General features: G+C 38.1%; 2 protein-coding genes across 4 annotated transcripts in view; one reads left to right on the plus strand and one right to left on the minus strand.

The window, feature by feature from the left end:
* The window catches only part of LOC116169834, a 182,782-nt gene that overhangs the window by 82,351 nt on the left and 79,930 nt on the right, over positions 1-20,501 (minus strand). For both annotated transcript variants that reach the window (XR_004145088.1, XM_031486012.1), the window contains one exon: positions 9,261-9,294. Coding sequence is in view for 1 of the 2 variants with exons in the window: in XM_031486012.1 (XP_031341872.1) it covers positions 9,261-9,294 (34 nt within the window). In the remaining variant the exon portion in view is untranslated. The remainder of the gene's footprint in view (positions 1-9,260; positions 9,295-20,501) is intronic.
* Positions 1-20,501, plus strand: part of LOC116169832 (dachshund homolog 1-like) — a 162,536-nt gene that overhangs the window by 75,146 nt on the left and 66,889 nt on the right. Inside the window, exon 2 of one of the 2 annotated variants that reach the window (XM_031486010.1) lies at positions 15,163-15,296. In XM_031486010.1, coding sequence (XP_031341870.1) covers positions 15,163-15,296 — 134 coding nt within the window. The remainder of the gene's footprint in view (positions 1-15,162; positions 15,297-20,501) is intronic. The other variant, XM_031486011.1, reaches the window with a different exon arrangement.

The raw sequence follows: 20,501 nt of genomic DNA on the forward strand, positions 1-20,501 counted from the left end.
ACTGCTCTCCATTTCAACCCCTAATACTAAAGTCACTAGATATAGAAAGTACCGCAATCATCCGCCATTTTTGGGCAAATTTGCTGCCAACTTAAAAAAATTGACAAATAAAACCTGAATAGCTGTCATTTTTTATAACCTAACTTCACAGTACTGTCATGTTTTATAAAAATATATACAGATATCTCCAAACAGGTGGAACAATCCCTAACATTAAAGTTACTAGAATCTGGTAACTTCTGCCATTTTTGGGCAAAAATCATGCGTTCTCTCTCTAACACACGAGCCCAATGGATTGCGGTACTTTCTATATTTAGTGACTTTACCTAATACCAGTCCGCGTTCTCGTAGTTAATAGGCCCTGAGTACTGTCAATTTTGCGCGCTCGCTCCTTAGACCGTAAATCAGAAGGGGACACAGTCCACGAAATAGATATGAGCATATGTTCTTCTCCCAGCACCGGATTATTTTTATTACTAAAATCTGGTATAAAAGATGGAGAGTCAGTTGAATGTTATTAAAAGTGGCCTTAAAATTTAAATCCACAGCATCATAAATAGTAGTTTCAATTTTAAAAACTGAAATTTTTTAAATTTTTTTATTGCTAAGTTTGAAAAATCGCAGCAGCTTTGGAAACTTTTTCAAGCTTTTCGGCGGTCACTTAAAAAATGTCTTCAACTTTAAGGAATCGATTAAAAAAAGAGCACTCACTTATCTTGAACAGTTTAAGAGATATTAATTTTTGAATGGACTCTTGCACCTCCGAGAAAAATTGACATACCTACTGTCAAAAACTATGACAGATAGGTACTACCTTGAATTTAAAATAAAATAGCGCATTCAGACAAAAATATAGAAAATGGTTCTAAAATGATCTTTTTGTACTCATTGTATGGAAAGAATAATGTTTCCGAAGTATCCTCGATGCACGAAAAAAAATTGTACCTAACTCTTTCGGAAAGAAATTACCCCATTTAATATGCCTTAGTATGCGATAAAAAATGAGTTGCTGTCGAGTCACCTTTGGAATTTTTGTTTACACGGGAAATTATATCTACTTAACTAGAACTTCTAAGGGCGACTCACAGCTTTCTAATTTAAAATGGGAACCCACATTTTTATTCCATATCTCGATTCTACTCAAAAAGGTGTGAAGAAACGTTTCTTTGTCGTGGTAACATGTGGCGCTGTAATCGCTGGAACTAATTGCAGTAAAATGTTTCACATTACAATTTTTTAATTTCATTATTATTTATTGCCATGAGCTGAGTAGAAAACGATGTTTCGAGTAAACTCATATTTTTTTAGCAGAATCGAGATATGGAATAAAAATGTGGGTTCCCATTTGAAATTACAAAGTCCCCCCCCCCACCACCCCCTCTCCCAGAAGTGGGATTGGGAGGATCCAATTTTCGGGTCATTCGATAGCGAACAACAATATTAGTATGAAGCCCCCGAGTTATAGGGTCTGAACCACCCTGCATTTTTAAAATCCACAACATTAAAGGGTAGGTAAGAAAGAAATTGCCTTTATTTCTGTAGCGATCAATTTGGGTCACTGGCCATCCTCAGGCTATGGATATCGACTAGAAACCAATTTCGAAAGAAAATTCAAAGGGCTGTAACTTTTGAACTAGTAGCCGAATCTTGGAACTGTTTGAAATTATGGATTCTACAGGCCACATTCTATAAGAAAAATTTTTTTCCGGGTCGATCTGAGACAATTTTTTTTTCGGGGCTCAAAAAAAGGCAGTGTATAACCTTCCTTTTTTACCAAAAATCGACTGCACCAAAATTTCTCGGGAAAACACTTTTTCTAATTAATTTTGGTGCGTAGAATCCAAAACAATTTGTACTTTTTCGATTAGACTTCTCCATCTACTACGAACAGGATGCAATTTTTCACGAAGAAAATAAAATTATGCGTCTGAGAATCATTCACGCATCTTGCGAAAGCAATCCAGTAAGCGAATTTTAAACCGGAGGATCAGTTTAAATATCGATCATGTAATATAAGTACAGTCCCGCCAGTAAGGAAGGGTTGTTTCCCTTATATTATTACTTATGTAATCTCGTAACACAGGGAGAAATAACAGATGTATTGTAGGTTATAAAATATCCCTTGTTTGTACTCATTTGGCGTCGAACGAAAAAAGGTCCTTCGGCCGTTAGTCGGTTAGGTATAAAATTGTTTAAAGCAAATTTACGCTCGGCGTAATCCAATATGATATACAAGCATTACTGCAAAAATCAAAATAGGATAAAAGAAAAATATAATGGCGTAACGTCTATTGTCGACCGAAAAAAGTATCTGTAACAAAATTAAAGTAAATAAAGGGAGGAATCGGGGTGTCTTAAAGAATTATTTTTTGCAGTTAAAAATTTGGTCAACTGCATTTTTTATTATTAAGGGATAAAAATGTAAAGTCACGAAATACAATGAACTAAATCCAAACACACGACCCTTTCAATTTTGCGATTTGGGGTGGATTTGAAAGAAATCGCCGCCACATTTTATGTATCTTTTTTGAGATATCAATTTCGTATTATGTGGCTTTGCTATATGAGCCATTTAACATCTATTTTATAGACGAAAGTGCGTGTGTGTTGCGTATTGAAGAGACGATTGCACGAAGGCATATGCAACGCACAGATTTGCCGAAAACGTTTACGCGATAAGATAAAGATTAATATATGGCCCACAGTTACGGTTTTTTTTCACTCAAGAACTTTTTTTGCATCCCTATCGAGGTGACGATCGGCACATGGCCCCATAAGTGCACTTTGCGTCGATAATCGCCGATCGATCACGAAAAACCGACAATTAAATTGTTTAAACAACATACAGCCATTAGCATTATAAGTGCGTAATCTGGCACGAAGCCATGCGAAATTCTCGACAGATCCATCATCACTTGTCATCGTGTACAAAAAAGCCGAAAGTACACCTGGACTTTTTTAATATCTAGAAAATCCTGCGGCGAAAGAGCATTTGTTTAAAATACATATTTTGAGCAGATGTTACACACAATTAGGGGATGATCGGATTCTTCCTCCTTTTTTAATTATAGCGCGCGGTTTTTCCTGTACTTTTCGGTCTGGCCGATCGGGAACGTAAATTATTTTCGCGAAGAAAACAAACGAAAAAGGCATCTTTTGAATGTAGAAATTATTTAATTTTCCGCCCAAGCGAGCATCAGCCGTTTGTTTGCCTCGGCGGCGCGTTTATTCAACTGTGACTAAAATCCTTCAACATCTTAAGGCCGCGCGTATCCTCGATTGGGTTACTACTTCTGTTACTCGAGAGCAAAGTGGACCTTTGTAAATGTTTCACCTGTTTTAGGAAAAACTCGCGCGTTATTGATGGCCCGTATAAAGTATTGTTGACATAAATGGCTAAAGAAGCGACCAGCGCCTTAATCTAAGAGCAGTGCGGTTTTCTATTATGTTGTCAAAATGATACAAACGGCCCCAATAACCGCGAGCTCGGGGAGAGCCGGCTACCGGACAGCTGATAAACAATACAACCCTAAGGGCATCTTCACTTGATTCATGGCCGATGCGGCTTTCCTACGCCCGATATCTATATAAATACACGCCGTTTCTCTTATTGATCTCTAAGCCTTTTTTTCCCCAATCATATTTTTCTGTTTATTCATCTTCGCTTCATTAACTTTTTTCTGGTTCGCGTAACGTAACTACAAGAATAAATTAATTCCCGCTTATGGTACCAACGTAGCAAATTTCAGAGTGCACTAACCTCGAAAATGATAATTTCGATAATTAATTGAAACAATTATGAATAGAAAAGCGGCGCGTTTCAATAGCTAATTACCTCCTAGAAACTATAATAAATCGCGTAATTATTTAGAATTATTGTGTAATTTAGATTAATTAAGCTCCTATGCACCGACCTATAGATTAATGAAAATAATAATATTTTTATACCAGTGTGTTTGCGAACTTACAATTAAATATAATTAGGCGAGGTAAACTAGATCACTAGTTAGGAAATGTTTAGAAACAAAGCTGCTGTCGACGGAGCATGACTACTCTCCCAGTACAATAGTTTCGGTTTGAAGTGCATTTTCAATATAAAGACAAAGAAAAAGATGTCGCTTTGGGAAATGTAACTGTCTAGGGAATGAAACAATTTCATGCAAGTACAAAAATAAGATTTTGAGCTAGTTGCATTATCCGAGTGCTTGTTAGAAAAAGTGCAATCTTTCCTATGATGGTCACACGTCACCTAGGTCGAGCCTTATAGCAGACATGGGGCCAAAACAAAATTTTTCATATGGGCCAGGGGCCACAGTGGAAAATGCAAATGAAAAGTATATTTAAAGAAATCACTAATATTTCTTTTTGGTATTTGGTCACAAAGATAAAATAAATTAACTAGTTAATATACGCAATAGATGCCTAACTAAAAATCTTAATAAGAGTCTTGACCTAATTACTTTCATAAAAAAATTTTTACTTTTTACGAAAAGGCACGATTTTGTATACAAAATTTATCAGACATGGATAATAAATCCCCCATAAAAAGCTTATATTCAAATTTTCATTTCTGTTCCTAAGATTTGTCGAAAGGGTTATACTCCCCTATAGCACCGTATACATTGTGTCCAAGATCAGAATATCTATCGTGGAGATCCCAAAAACCATAGAAGATGGGACGATGGGCAAATTAGGGAAAAGTTGCCCATATCATGCTGTTAAGAAAAACCGGAAAAATCCGATTACTTCCGAAGATATGCCAGAAAAAATGTTGAAGACAGAGTTGCCAACTTTTGTTTTTTTTTGTGCCGTATATCAATTGGTCAATTTTCAGCCCTTGACGAATTAACCAATGATTACCTACTCCAACAGTTTAGTGGTCTTTAGAACCTCTAACTGTGTATAAATGTCAGTGCGTCTAATAAGAGCCTTTTATAGATCTTGTAGAGGCTTTGAAAGCCTTTAATTGATTTTTTATAACACTGGCAAATTAAATTCATTTAGTCCCAGTTGCACCAACAAATTTAAGCCTTGCTTAAAGTTAAGTCGAACTTAAAATCTATGGCAACGATTATTAAGACAATTGTTGCTGGTATTTAAGTTATGTTTAACTTTAAGGGATACTTAATTTTGACGGTGCAATTGACCCTTAAACTCGTTTGTTAAGTTATCTATAAAATTCATTGTGTCTTATAAAGTACTTCGTCAATGGTAACATCCTTTATACCCTACGTAAAGTACGCTGCTTAATTTTTGGTACCTAATGTTGTTGATTCTATTACCTTGGTTACTACCTACGCCAGCCTTTTTCCTTCATGATCATAATTAATAAAAGACGAATTCGGATAAAATATGCTTTAGTGCTATAAAAAAATCGTGAAGATAGCACGTTGTTTTATAGTTGAAAGGACTCTCTCCGTTAAAAAAATTGGCATCGTCCTTTAAAGTACCTATAAAGCACCTAGTTAATAGCTGAGTCGTTAAGTCCCCTAAGAGCGTTTATTACGCTGTTTAAGAGACGTCTCTTGAAGAACCTTTATAGATCCTTAATAGCTAGGTGTTTTATAGGCACGTAAAAGGACGATGTCCAGTTTAATTCCGAGCGAGGTTTTAATGGGAAGAGACCTTTATTTTAAACTATAAAACACCCTGTATAAAATTTTTTATAACACTAAAGCTTAATTTATCCGATTGGAGCAAAATGTTTCTTGATCCTGGAGTAAGTCGCAACCATGGTAATAGAAATCAACAAAATGCAGTACAAAAAATTTAAATGTTTTGCTGTACTTGATAAAGAACAACAAATTTTAAATAACTTAACTGTCTTGCATGGAAATTATTTTGACGTATTTGCTTTTATTTCTGTAGCGATCGATTTCGGCCACTGGCCATCCTCAGGCTATGCTAAAATGTTATAATTTTAGCATAGCTCTATAACTTTTGATTGAGAAGTCTGATCGAAAAAGTACGAATTGTTTTGGATTCTACGTACCAAAATTAATAAAAAAAGTGTTTTCCCGAGAAATTTTGGTGCAGTCAATTTTTGGTAAAAAAGGAAGGTTATACACTGCCTTTTTTTTCGGTCCTCAAAAAAAATTGTCTCAGATAGACCCGGAAAAAAAATTTTTCTTATAGAGCGTGGCCTGTAGAATCCATAATTTCAAACAGTTCCCAGATTGGGCTACTAGATCAAAAGTTACAGCCCTTTGAATTTTCTTTCGAAATTGGTTTCTAGTCCATAACTTTTGATTGAGAAGTCTATATTATATAGCATCCTTGATCTCGAATCACCGAACTTTTATTAACAATCGCCGTTTATTATCGTTTTTATCGTTTGTCAATTATTTTTGTGTAGCTAGAGCTGTTGATGTTTTAAGGGTTGTTGGGTTAATGTAAGAGGCAAAAAAAAGCGAAAAGAATTTTATTCGGCTCAAAAAAGCACCAATATATTGAAATCTCATCGTACAGGTTGGTAAAAATGCCTTAAGAATGAGCGCATTTCGCATAAATGCCGCCAAAAATGTAGTATTTTACGAGTGAGTCTTCGGTTTTGGGTTGTAATCAATATTCGTGGCAATACGATTTTTTTTTCTTTTATTAGAGCAGCCTCCCAGAACATTTTTTATCAAATTGGCTCCCCAAATAAGAAAGCTGTCTATTGGACATGCGCAGGGATTTAACCGTAACCGAAAAAGATACAAAGTCGCTCAGAATTTTATGTAGATTAAGTTTCCATTTCAGAGTTCCTTCTAACTATACAATTAACGAAGTTATGGTAAATAAAACGAAAAAGGTCATTTTCAAAAATGCGCTGGCGTTCATTAATTTTCAAAGGTAGTTTTAACAAACCCTTAGTGATTTTTTGTCAGCTTTCTGATAGTGCCAAAACAAAATTTTCATCACTTGTGAGTTTCGAATAAATCACATCAATTTCTTATGGACGCCATATTGAATTTTTATGCCATTCGATAGTGAAGAAAATTAGCAAATATCGATACTAAACACTTAATATTTCATTTGGGAATCAACCTTGCATTTTTGCATCGAATTTTGCAATTTCTTATGGCACTGGTTTTGATAATTTATTTCCTCTAGGTATCAAATGACATAAAAATCCAATATGGCGTCCATTAAAAATAAGAAAGTTGATGTGATTTACTCGGAACTCACAAGTGATAAAATTTTATTTTAGCACCATTAGACATTTTTGAAAATAAAAGAACGCCAGCTCATTTTTGAAAATGACATTTTTCGATTTTTAAATGTATTAAAAAATTTAATAAAATCCCTAGGAAAAAATTTGTTACTTATGAATTTTTAATCTTTAGAAATTTTTAATTTGTTTAAATAAAATTGAATTCTTAAAAAAAATGATTAATATGTTCCTTGTTGGATGAGATCTAAACAAAGACAATTTCTCGATTTCAGTTTTAGTGTAGTAAGAAAATTGAACCGTACGAATTGGCAATTTTTTGAATTTCTGAGGATTATTTTTGTTTTTTTTGGGATAATATAATCGCGATCAATGTGGCACGATTGATTTTTCGCGTTAAACTGTCTCCAATTTCTTATAAAATTTAAAAATTGATGAAATTTTTTGTCGATAGCACTGTTTGAGGACCCAAAAAATCACTTAGAGACCTTAAATCTCCCCCAAACTTTTGCACTCACTTAATCCCATATAAGTAGGTCATCTTTACTGCTTTGGGGAGTGGGCGATTCGTCAACATTGCGTTGGTTCCGGCAACTAAAATACATAGGAATGAGGGCTTGTGGCTAGTAGACAATCGATGCGCGTCGTAAGTTTGTGGTGTTTCCGTTTTCAAGTTCCCACGCCAATATAGGCAAGAAAAAGGGGAGAGAGAAGACGCGCGACAGTCGCCATAGCGTAAAGGTCGTCCGCTAAGTTTGGGATTAGGAAAATAGTTCAGGGAGTTCTGATCTGTTTTGGGAACCCCATTTAAATTTTAACAACGGAATAAATTGTTAGGTTTTAAATAAGATCAAAATCTATTTCTAGATATTGCCCAAAAGGTGAGCAATTCCCTTGGATTAGTTTCAGTTTGCAAATTTTATTGTATTTTTTGACACTCGCCCGCACGTCAGTAAGGGAGGTATTGCATTGGGATAAAATACGATCCCCTACTTTTTTGACGGAGATACACGTTTTGAAGCACCAGGAATCCGAATTAAACAAAATCACGATGATGTCGGTCTGTCTGTACTCTCATTCCCAACTGAACGGCCGAAAAACCACATTTGGTACACATATTCTTCCGGCTAAACGGTTGAATTCATTGGAAGCAAATTCTGTTTTTGCTGCTTTTACAACTTCGGAACATCAGAAAAATTCTGAATTTAATGTAGACATAAAAAATGGCACGCTTAGGTTCTACCGACGTTGCCATAGAAACAATATTGTTTTATGTTCTAAACTTCATTTTATTTCGTGTTTCGCGTCCCATTTTTTATGAGAATGACAGATGAGTTAAAGTGATCACTTTATCTACTCTTACTGGCAAAGAGAGGCTTAATAACCCATACTGTCAATTTAACACCCTTTTTTCACGTCAAAAATTAGCTAGAAAAATAGGTTTTATATATCATGGCGACGTTGTAATTAAAGCGCAAAGAAGAAAATGATAGCTACACATGCGATCGTTAGAATTAGAGAGCCACTACTAATTCGTGGCACCTCTTGTGTATAAGTAATGCACTCGACATTAATTCATTAAAAAGAGGTTAAATATTTTAGGTGGTAAAACGTTATAAACAATACGAAAACGGCGAAATAACCAGATAATTTAGTGTATGTCAACCCCACTCCCGGGAGTGTATGGGAACATAGTTAGAGAATTATTATTGATTACACACAGATTTTTACCACCCGCAGGTTAATAAGGGAGGTATTGCATTGGGGTAAAAAATGACCTCCCCCCCCACACTTTTTTTTACGTTTTGAAGCACCGAGAATCCGAATCAAACAAAATGATGATGTCGGTCTGTCTGTCGGTCCGTCTATACTCTCATTTCCGGTTAAACGGCTTAACCGATTGGAACCAAATTTGGTACACATATTCTTAGGCATAAAAGAAAGGGCTGAAACACTTTTGGGTAGAACGCGCATGCGTAAGTGAACGGGTGGTATCTGTGCTAGCGACATCTGAGTAGTCAATAACAATAAAACCAGATAATTATTGCTAAGATCATGTAAAAACATATACAATAATACAGCAAAAGAAAAAACTAAAAGTACTTACCGATTAGATGCAACGGACCCACCAATCGCCATATCTGAAAGAAAATTTATCGGTATTAATCCGCAGGTAAATAAAAAAGTAGTAAAGAAGCAATATCTTCGGTTGAGAAAATGATGAGGAAGCTCAATTGTGCACTCAAAATTTGGTACTACATACTTTCCTGCTTCCCCTGTACGTCACTTCCAAAAAATAGTTATTTGTACAACTAGAGAAGAAAGTGGAGTTTTTCAACTCGAGTTCAAAGAGAGTTGAAAAACAGTTTCTTCTCAAGTTTTACACATAATTTTTTCTGAAACTACAATCAAAATTGAAAAATTATCTTATGCAATAATGAAGTTTGACACATAGCAATCTAGATTCAGCTATGTTTCAATTTTAAATGTCATGATTAAGATTAACGTAGCAATTGTTTTTTACTTTCCTCACTAGAGAGGAAAATCACATTTTCTTCACCCGTTTTAGAGACGAAAAAGTAGTAATTTCAGAAAAAAGAAATTACACGGATTTCTTATGTGTTGTGTGTATTTTGAGACTATTTTGGGTTTGGGATACCAAATTCTCTCGATTACTTTGCTACTGTGATTCTGTACATTGAGATAATTCTTATCCAAATTGGCGTCGAGTGCACCCTGTTTCATTTTCAGCGCAATGCACGAGAAGAAATCGAAAAATATATTTGACGAAACGATAATCGAGCACAGATTCAGTTGCAGGAGAGCTACCGAAATATGGGAAACTACTGGGGGAATCGTAACGTGTATTTAAATGAAATGTAAATAATTGATTTGCTGCCAGCTTCAGCCGCATCAAATTGCCATAAATAACATTTCCCGTATAAGCATATTGCACCGTTTTAGACAATGTTTCTAGGTGAAAGATTAGTAAACGTTTAAGATATCGGCGGAACTGCAGCGACGTTGATAAAAGAATAACTTCTTTTAACGGCTTACTGTATTAATCGCGAGGGCGATTCCGTGTTTTACGGCCTTACTTTTTTTTATTACCCCGACAATATTTCGGAGGCCTTAGATACGCATTAACGCAACGCCGTAAAATCGATCACCGACGACGCGAACTGATTAAATAGTCGAAAAAATTGTAATATTCTGTGGGAAAAATAACGTACAGGGGAGCAATAAAAGATAAGAGCGATTTAAAGTGTATATAAGGAGTCGCTTAAAAAGGACTAAAACGACGGGAGGAAAAGATTTTAAAAGTAACAAACTTAACTTCGTATCACAGACTGTAATGTCTCGACGGGGCAATTGTAATTTTGAAACAAAAGGAGCGTTTAGTCAAACGAAATAGCTTTTTTCTTGCTTAATCTGGGATTATGAATCTTTTACATTGTCCTGAGGGAATACCTGGATGATGACTACCTTTTAAGGGGATATATTACCTTTCGTGATGCAAAGAACGGTAATCTCTCCCCGGATTCGATTATTTAATCACATGAAAGGCATTTCGTTTCGTTCTTTTTGAACATGTAATAAATTTGAGTTTGATGTAATACGAATACTTAGGAAATTATTTGGTACGCGCACGTTATATGGGAGGCATCGATTTTTCCCTTCGCCCTCTCCAACGCCGCTTGGGCGATAGACAAAAATATTAGAGAGGGTTGATGATTGAGGGCAGTAGGTCTCATCGATTTTTATCTTTCCTTCTCCTCGCATAATCATACAAGCCGCGCGAAGAATCGGAGGAGGGGGTAATTACAACCCCGCGCCTAAAGGATGCAAGAGCGTTCTCGTTAATTGCGAAAATCGAAGTTGATTTACGGCCGTGCGGAAAAAAAGTCGGGCCGAGGGGGGGTTAGATTTCGGGAAATGAAAGTAATAAATCAAAAGCGTAGTCGATTTGTCGAGTGACCGTATATGATATCTGATATTTGCGACCGGACACTACGTAATGGATGAGTCTATATGTCGATAAATAGAGTTATAAACCGACAGACGTATACATGACTGATTGGCAATCTTGTGTTTGCCGATGTTTGTAGATCTTCTACGAATAAACAAGAAAGGCAATATTATGTTCTGATGGATGCTACAACGTATACGACTCAATTATCGACATGGTCCCAGATAACTCGACTGCAGTACTCTTTTTAATGCCGTTTTCGATTAAATTGCGAGATTTAATTTGTTTTTTAAGCTGCGCTTGCATTTTTTCCACTCGCATTGGACTGAATAAACTTTAATGGCCATCTTAATGATTTTTAACTAAAGGTGTACAGTAAAATTAAGACATTGTCGCTTCCCTCAACCTCTCCATCGAAAGGCAAGTCACGAAGCCAAATAAAACCGACCTAGGCGCCAAACCATCAAAAATCAATCAAAAACCAGCCTTAACATCTACTGTAAACCAAATACTTCAACAGCCCTTTAACTAAATTTACTTATTATTACCCATTTCTCAGACATAAAAGAAGTGTGTGCCAGTAAGAAGTAAGTACCTATACCTCAAACACCATTGCAACTGGATCTAAATTTTCCTACCTATATGCTGTCTATTTGCACTTTCTAAAGAACAAAATTATGACCAGGATTTGGGAGTGTAAAGGCATGTGCTGAAAGATTGCATAAATGCATGCATCTTTTAGAAAATTAACAGCTCTTCTGTCCCCTCTGGGCTTCCTCCTATAGGTCTTCACTTACTTTCGTCTTTCCTCCTCTCCTCTTGCCATATGGCCTGCTCATCCACCGGTTCAGGTCAGGGACAAACCTGTGTGTCCATGGTCCCTTGACATCTTCGTCCTACCTGGTTGGCCATTTTTGTGGCTTCCTTTTTGAGATCGGTTTCAGAGTCTCCGCCAGTCCGTAGCCTTTTTTTGCACCAAAAAAATGCTGGTAGAATACCGGCCAGCACTTGTGGACACTGAGCGATATGCAGCTGTCACTAGTACGACCCGCTGTCTTTGCGCCGAGGTCAGTTTTTCGCAGTGTGTCTTCTTCAGCTTAGCGCTGACCCACGCTGCTGCCGCATATAAATAGCGTCGCGTTCATTACAGAAGCGTAGATCTTCCTCTTGCTTGCTTTCGGCCCGCTTATATTCGGGATAAGTCGTTCCTTCTCCATTCTTTTCGCACCCTGTCGATGACGAGTCTTAGCGTCCTGTAGGTTCTTCTTTTCGTGACCAGGACAGTTTCAGTTTTATTGACAGCCATCTTCATCCATCTACTTTTCACCCATCTCTGGCCTTCTTGCGTCAATTCCACCAAGGTAAAGACCTCTTCCTCTGCCAGCTCGGCGCTACCTTGCTGCACCAGTACCAACTCTTGATCTGTCGGAAATATGCCCCCACAATATGCACCCATCCCTCTTCGATTAAGCGTGGGATGGGTCGGCGGCTCTTTATTTGCTTGCTCTTTCGTCCACCAGTAGGTACTTGGCTCTCGCAGCGCTCGAGCCTGACCTTCCTCTCGGCATGCAATGGTCACGGACCACGAGAAATATCCTTCTTGATCCTTCTGACTAGGTCTTCCGGAGTATCGATGTGACCGTTCCTGTTGAGTACATCAAGCAGTTTCACCTAGTGCCTCCTGGAATGCCATAGAATTGTTTTAGGGTTCCAGCTCTTTACCTTTCTGCGTATTCCATCGTCGGCTGTCGGCCCTCAGGGATACCGCCTCTATGAAGGTAGGACGGTTTTCCACGTTGAGCACGACGAGATCAAGTCGAGCTATCATCTCGCCGACGAGCTGTCCTCTACACTCTACACTCATGTCGCCATTCTCCCCACAGCGGAGATTTCTCATTGAAATCTCCAGCGATAATTACTTGGGTCTCGCAAGGATTTAGTGACATAATAGCCGCCCTGCAGCTGTAGTCCTGATACCACTGTGCCGATTCTTCCCCGCGATCCCGTTCAGAAAGTAGGAGAACATCCGCTTCCTCTTCTTTGGCCGTTTGCCGTTCCTCGAATGCCTTCCATCACGTCTTGGTGCCCTTTTTCGGCTGTTCCAGCGCCTCCCTAACTGTTTGATACGCTCCCGAACCCAGAACGTCTACCAAGTACTAGCTAGAGCTTCTTTTCGGCGCACGGGACGCATCTATGGTCGTGACGCACGTACTCCGATGGTGGCCCTTCTCCCCACACCTGAAGCAGATGCTTTTGCAGTTAGCCTGGCAGTATCCAAACCACAGACATGGGAAGCTCTGCACCACCGTCATGCGTTCTCGAATCCTACTCTGGACCCAGCCGACCTCTACCTTGCTTATCTTAAGTACAGAGTAACCTCCCGGCTGCGTTCTCTAGCTCTACTATCGCCAAGACTACTGCTCTTTCGCGTTGAGTTTCTTGAGGAAGACTTTGACTTCACCCATATCGTCTTCTTCAAGGTTAACAGTACTTCTTCCTCGGTAGTACAGCAATAGAGGTCTCTTATTTCTACTTTTGCCTTTGACTTTAAGGCACGGATTCCATCGCTTTCTCCTAGGATATTCTATTTTGCTATCCGAGCCAAGCTAAAAAAATACACTGGTTTTATTGAAGCTCGAATCTGGAATGTGGAACCGAGGGGCTTGGGGAGTATAGAATACTCTTCAGGAAAATCAAAAATTGGATGTTCTTTTTCCTACAATTACCATAAGATGTCCATGCGCAATGGGAAATGGCCCCAGGCCCTCTAGTGGCCCATTATTTCCTAAAACATTCAGCCCTAAATACTCCCTGATAGTTTTTCATCCCTTCCCTACGGACTTTCTGGCGTTACGTTCTATGACCCTTATCTAAAAAGTATGATACAAGTGCCACAAGCATTAAATGTTTGGAGGTAGAATGTGGAACGGGGGGGTCTGGGGGTATGGAACACCCCCCAAAAAAAAAGATTCGATGTTCCTTTTCCTACAATTACGATCATTTTCATGCGTTAGAAGAACTGACTGGGGGGAGGGAGTATTCCAGACTCGCCAGTAGCCTCTCTTACAACGTTCAGCCCTAAGGAGTCCCCTGAGAGTTTTTCATCCCTTTCCCACAGACTTTCTGCTGTTACGTTCGATGACCCTTTCCTAACAAGATACAAGTGCTAAAAGCACTAAACAGTGTGAGGCAGAATGCGGAACCGGGGGGTCTGGGGGGTATGGAATACCCCCAGGAAAAAGAAAGATTCGATGTTCCTTTTCCTACAATTACCACAAGATTTTCGTGCGCTAGAGGGAAACGCTGGGGGGTATGGCCAGTGGCCCATTCTCCCATAAAACATTCAGCCCTAAGGATTCTCTGATAGCTTTTCATCCCTTCCCCATGGGCTTTCTGCTGTTACATTCGATGACCTTTTCCTAAAAAGTATGATACAAGTGCCAATAGCACAAAATATTTCGAGGTAGAATGTGGAACCGAGGGGTGTGTGTGTGTGGGGGGGGGGAAATTAAGCATAATGTGACGTTTGACAGTAATAACATATTTGTTTTTCATGGCCAACTAGATTTTTATAGTTATTAATAAAATACGCTTTTCACGTCTTTCTACACAGATTGAAGATTTGGTCTAGTTATCAAGATAGGTACAAAGCCCCAAATTTGGATTCTTTCCAAATTCAACAGCCGTTATCTCGAAAACGGTAAAAAAATATTCTATAAATTTGTCTTAGAATTGAACGTATAATCTACAAAAATCGAATAAAATACAGGGTGTCCCATTTAGAATTTCCAAGTTGCTGTGTGGGACATCCTATATAAATGATATATAGTACTAAATTTGAAAACTGGTGCTTAGCCCCAACAACTTTTATATTAAACTTCTTTTTTGTACCGTCGAAGTGTAGTTACCTACTTTAAAAATTTAAATGGTGCTTAAAAATGATGGTCATAACTGTGAGAGTAGCGAAATTAACCACCTACCCCCCCAACTAAAACATGACCCAGTGTTAAAACTTCAGTAGCTTTCTACTATTTTGCAGTTCCAGGCCCGGACGTCCTCCAAAACGAGCACCGGTAGGACTTAGTTTAGCCGCATCGCATCAGTATCAGCAGTTAAAAAAACACCGCATGGACAACGGCGACTACCCACCTTACGAAAACGGACATTTGGGCGGTAAGTGCAGAATTTAATTTTAATTTTTCCCCCTCGATTTTATTGCGGCGCGCGGTCAGCGACAGCTTTTACCGATTTATTGATTGTTCTGAAGCGAGAGGGCCGTTTCGACATATCTACTCAAATGCTCAACAAAATGTGCGAGTGTTTTTTGTTGTTGCCTTAGAGAAAACGATCGTGCTTGAAAGCAATTAACCGTAGGAAAGGGATTCGGAAAGTCATCTAGTTAGCACGATCTATATTTAACATTTCCAGTGCAGTATATTAAAGAGTAATTTTATTTCTGATATCATCTGCAACTGACATGAGAGCAATGAGGGGGTTAAATTAAATGCTCGCGTTTCTTATAGTACGTGTTGCTTTTTCGACCGAAGACGTTTCGCCGCTTTGCTGTTAATATTTACGGATAAGTGTCTTCTGTGACAGTTTTACAGGTGGTATTAATGCCGCCACGGACGGAACGTAGGCAATTAGAAGTATATGAAGCCTTTTGATATCTCTATAAGACGAGTGCGTGGAATTAAGGCGGCCGCTTTCCCAGTTCGAGTTAAATGCCGGATTTCGGAAGTTAATTAACTATTTTTATAGATCCAGGTCTATTAAGGGTTAAGATCTACATTGTGTGACTATAACCTTCAAGCGAAAGGAATTTTCTGTGCATTTAGGCACCAATCCACGCAAAGATTTTATTTTTTCATCTGTAGATTTTCATGATTCAGGTACAACCAATCACACACCACATGTCGTTTTTTGTGTTTTTTAACTGTTTCATATTACAAGCACATTTCATCGTATGTAGGCGCCACAGGTGTATAGAAATTGTTTTACTTGAATTGTTATTATGTAAGTAATTAATAATTTAAACGGATTTATTGTAAATGTTACTAAAAAATTTATAAATCATATCACAGTGCTTGTGATTTTCAAGGTACCACAATACGCTACCTGCCACTGATCCCTGTGGCGCACCAGTGGTTAAATAGAAAAGTTTTTGAAGAAAATGGTATTAATTCGATCTCAAGAAGGACAATTTACTAAAATAATTACTCTATTTGAGGACAAAGGTCGCATTCAACGAGTACACTTCACTTTCCATGGGCGCTCCCAACTTCTGTCCTCTTAATTTTCCGCGATCACTCGTATTTTTGCTGCATAGGTAAAGCTGACTTTAGAATGGATTTTACTTCACAATTTTTACCGGAACTCGCGTTATTATATTTTACGTTCCAAACAAAAAAACTGATCGCGACTACTTACTGTCCCAAAAAATCGAATCTGATTCAAATTTCAATAAGATTCTCGCGGCTTTCCTAAACACGATTTTTTTCTAAATTTTGCTAAAAATCACTCGGAACTATTTACTCTACTGCGATTAGGACGCGAAATTAAAATTTTTGAGCAGCGACGTTTCGTTCTCGCAACTAGGAACCGAATTTAATTCCAAATTGGCAACATCGTGCAAGGTTCTGACCCCCTGAAAAAAGTGCTAAAACAAAACCGGGGCTAAATTGGATGATGTCAAGTCAAATACACGACTCATTTATGGAAGAATGCAGTTGAATTCACGAAAGGTGAGTTTGGGAACCAATTCCAAAGGAGTTAGTTCGCGAATCTCTATCACATGTCAACACATGAGAGAGAAAGAGATGATAACAATTTGAAATACTTATGTAGTTGGAAATTGGTTCACAAATTCAACTAAATGTGTTGATGCAATTGTGTTAGAAGGAGCGTAGGGTGTCATAAAACTAAGGTAATAACTAAATAGGGGTCTATCAGTAAGGCCATGGACTGAACTATGGTAGCTAACTTAAGAGTGTAATGGACAATCGTAATTGGAAAATTTCGGTTAAGTTATGATTATTGGAGGTAATATGCAGAGTTATGCTAATGTCAAATGTATAGTGCAAAATCTGTTTTTGGCACAATATTTTAAAATAGGAATCCGTTCTTCATTCCATTCAACCTCTTTGACGTATCTATCTGCTGCTTATAGTAAATTAAATTTTCCCTTAACCAATACGGGCAAGGTTGAGGAAAGCGATTTAATTTCCGTTCAAGGGTCGTCTCAAAACCGATATCGACCGTAAAAAGTGCGTTAATTCTGCTCCGTTAATTAACGACCGTTAACGTATATAATTTCAATTATACAAAACAAAGTCGTCGAAGAATTCGTAATTCGATCCCCGCAATTCAGGCATGAACACTTGTAACTCGCAACCATTTGAGTGCATTATGAGATTCTTCCTTTTTTTTTTTAATTTTTAATATTTTACCGGCGACTAAACACAATCTATTATGGCTTCTCATTATGCTCGTGCATGCAGTGGAGAGATACAGGGTGTCCGAATGGGGCTACATTGTATTTCTCCCATGATGATGATTTGACATGGCGTCATTGTTACAAACGGTGAGTGTTACAGTTGGCCAAGCATCAAACCGCCGCAAATATCGCGTTGCCCCCAATTTTTTGCGATCTCTCTTTTCGTCGGGAAAGCGCGAGACGTCGAAGAAAACGAACCGCACTTCCCGCGTCGAAACGGCTCTCGTTTCAGGCGTCGGATCGCCCCTAGTTTCTGCAGTAATAATTTGTGCAACTGCACGCATTGTGCAGTCGAATATGAAAAGTAAACAGTGATATGCAGTCGAAGTATGATATCATGTTACTATTGTAAGGGGGATGTAGTTATGGGTGGGCTCTTGTTTGATATACCTGTTAAATTCAGATCGAAATTGAATACACATATTCGGTTTTTTTTGTTTTGGCTTTTGTTTGCTTGATTAGTACACGAACGCGTCAAGAGGGCGGTGAAATTTTCAAATATTTTCCGATTTACCGGTCATTTATGGCACAATAAATAAGAGGGATAAAATAAAACGATGACACCGAATATGTGGTAGTAAAACGAAACTGTAAAACTGAGGTCCAATAATAATTAAACCTGATCGTTAAAACAAACGTCGGCGGATAATCTATAACCCTTAATAAATAAAAACGAGAAATTAAATAAAATGAAATAAAGAAAAGAGGAGATGAGATTTTAACAGTCCGACCGAATCGGCTTAACGTATCTTCCTTGCTCTGACAGATACAAGTTTGTGTTTCTTAAATTCGTGCGCGTATGCTTATTGAGCGGTTTCCAGTTTGGAAAAGCGAGCCTCCATTTACATATTTTAACGTATTTCTGCATGCAATTTTTTCATTAATCTTTCGCGGCGTTACGCCTACGCCCGCGTGTGTAATGCGGCTCTGCGTAAACTTTCCAAGGGTCCCTCGTAGGCGGCCAGTTTTTTGGAAACGCGAGCCGCCTACTGCAGATCTTGACTCCTAATGCTTAAACCCTAATTACAGGTTGTCACTATTTGAAATGCGGTCTGTCCATCTGTCTGCCGTTTAATGCGCTTAAGGATCGCCGGGCGTAAATAATTTTTTCACTTAAATACGTTTGTTGACACTTGCGGAATTCGCCTGGACGCGCGGTGGAAGTATTTCAAAATTGGAAAGCGTATAGGGCGAATCGATCAAAGCCGCAATATGCGAATATTTATCCATATCTTTTGTCGCAACAATTCGTGGTCGGGTCGGTATGCGGTTATTAAAGCTTTTGTTGTTTCACAATCGGTAATTAAGGTGACAACAAGCGCGCATGGACCTACACATTTTTGGCATAAAACGGTAACGTATAACCGCACAATTAACAATTACGAATATGCGCTTTGTTTCCTGCAATAATTTATTATTACACTTGACCCTCAGTATTTTAACCCAAATTCGACAAATACATTCCGCGCATTCATTTCGACGTACGGTAAACTAAGTAAAATTGATAAATTTGAAAAGAAAAACAACTCCATTAACACCACGTAACAAACAACAAACGCTCGCCAAGCGAAATCAAAAAGTAATTTAATTATATTTATCATCTTTTACGGTTCTCTATAAAAACCCTAAGCTCGCAACACATAAAATCGAGTCGAGGAGGGCAATCTAATATAATATGTTTAATTACGACCGAACCTAATAAAAAGTTGTGTGAATCACGGAATCATCAACTGTAATTGCCAGTCTCTTAAATGAGAAACTGGACTCGTAAAAGACCGAAACTAAGAAAGTGTTTATTTTATTCCGGCAATAACACTTGTCCTTCTCGCTTGATCTTAAACTCACATTTAGAAATTACCCTAGTAATTAAACTGCTGTAATTCGCACTTGTATCCAACTCACTTATTCCTGTGCAGATTAAAACCAACAACAATAAACATTAATAAACTGAAACATCAAGTTAGTTCAAGTTAGTTAAATGCAAATCAGATAGAGCCCAGTCAAGTTAAATAAAAATAAAGAAATTTATATAGTTTGGAAATTTGACCAAAAATGTCTTTGGGCCTTCCTCTTGAACATATTCGAAAACTCCTTATGTGGGAGGTGCGCAACAGGCTACCATTTTGGATTTTATGTCACTTTCTTTGGTTTTTCCTCAATATCTCGAAAACTATCAACTTTTTCATAACCACCTGTATATACAAAAGTAAAGATCATCAAATTTCCTACAAAAAACGTAGGTATAACAAGTTTTTTTCTACCTGTAATCCTTTAGGAGATACATAGATGTTTATGCAGAAAAAGTAAACCTTCCGAGGGGAGAAAATCGCTAAAAATTGTTCTTGGTTCTAGTGTTTTCGTCGGTGTCTATTACCTTTATGACTAAGTATTGCCGATAGTATGCTGTGTACGTAGAGGGGTAAAGGGGGAGGAGAAAGAGAAATAAACATACTGAAGTAACAAACATAAAAACTAACCGAAATATATTAAACCCCTAAAGAGCATCTAAAAACAGGAACAGAGAAGCGTGACCCCACGGGGTCATTGGATTTGACCCATTTTCAATAGGCTTATTACATGTGGCATATAGGTCACCTGTGCAAAGTTTGAACCAAATCGGTCCAAGCGTTTTACGGACAGACGGACACCATCGACTCCCCTATAAAGCTTACATCGCTTTGCTCTGCCGCTTAATAATACACTCTCCTTCACCCATTAAGCTCGTAATATCACAATTCCCGTACGAGGGGCACTGGACAGTTGAGGCACACCCCATTCGATTGCGAGCAGGCGACCGAGCATGAGACGCCGAGTAAAAGTTTAGAAAGATGATATTGTTGCTTTCCTCATGCTATTGATAAAAAAGTGACGTAAAATCCAAC

The sequence above is a fragment of the Photinus pyralis genome, unplaced genomic scaffold (genome assembly GCF_008802855.1).
Source record: "Photinus pyralis isolate 1611_PpyrPB1 unplaced genomic scaffold, Ppyr1.3 Ppyr1.4_LG4, whole genome shotgun sequence".
Classification (NCBI taxonomy): Eukaryota; Metazoa; Arthropoda; class Insecta; order Coleoptera; family Lampyridae; genus Photinus; species Photinus pyralis.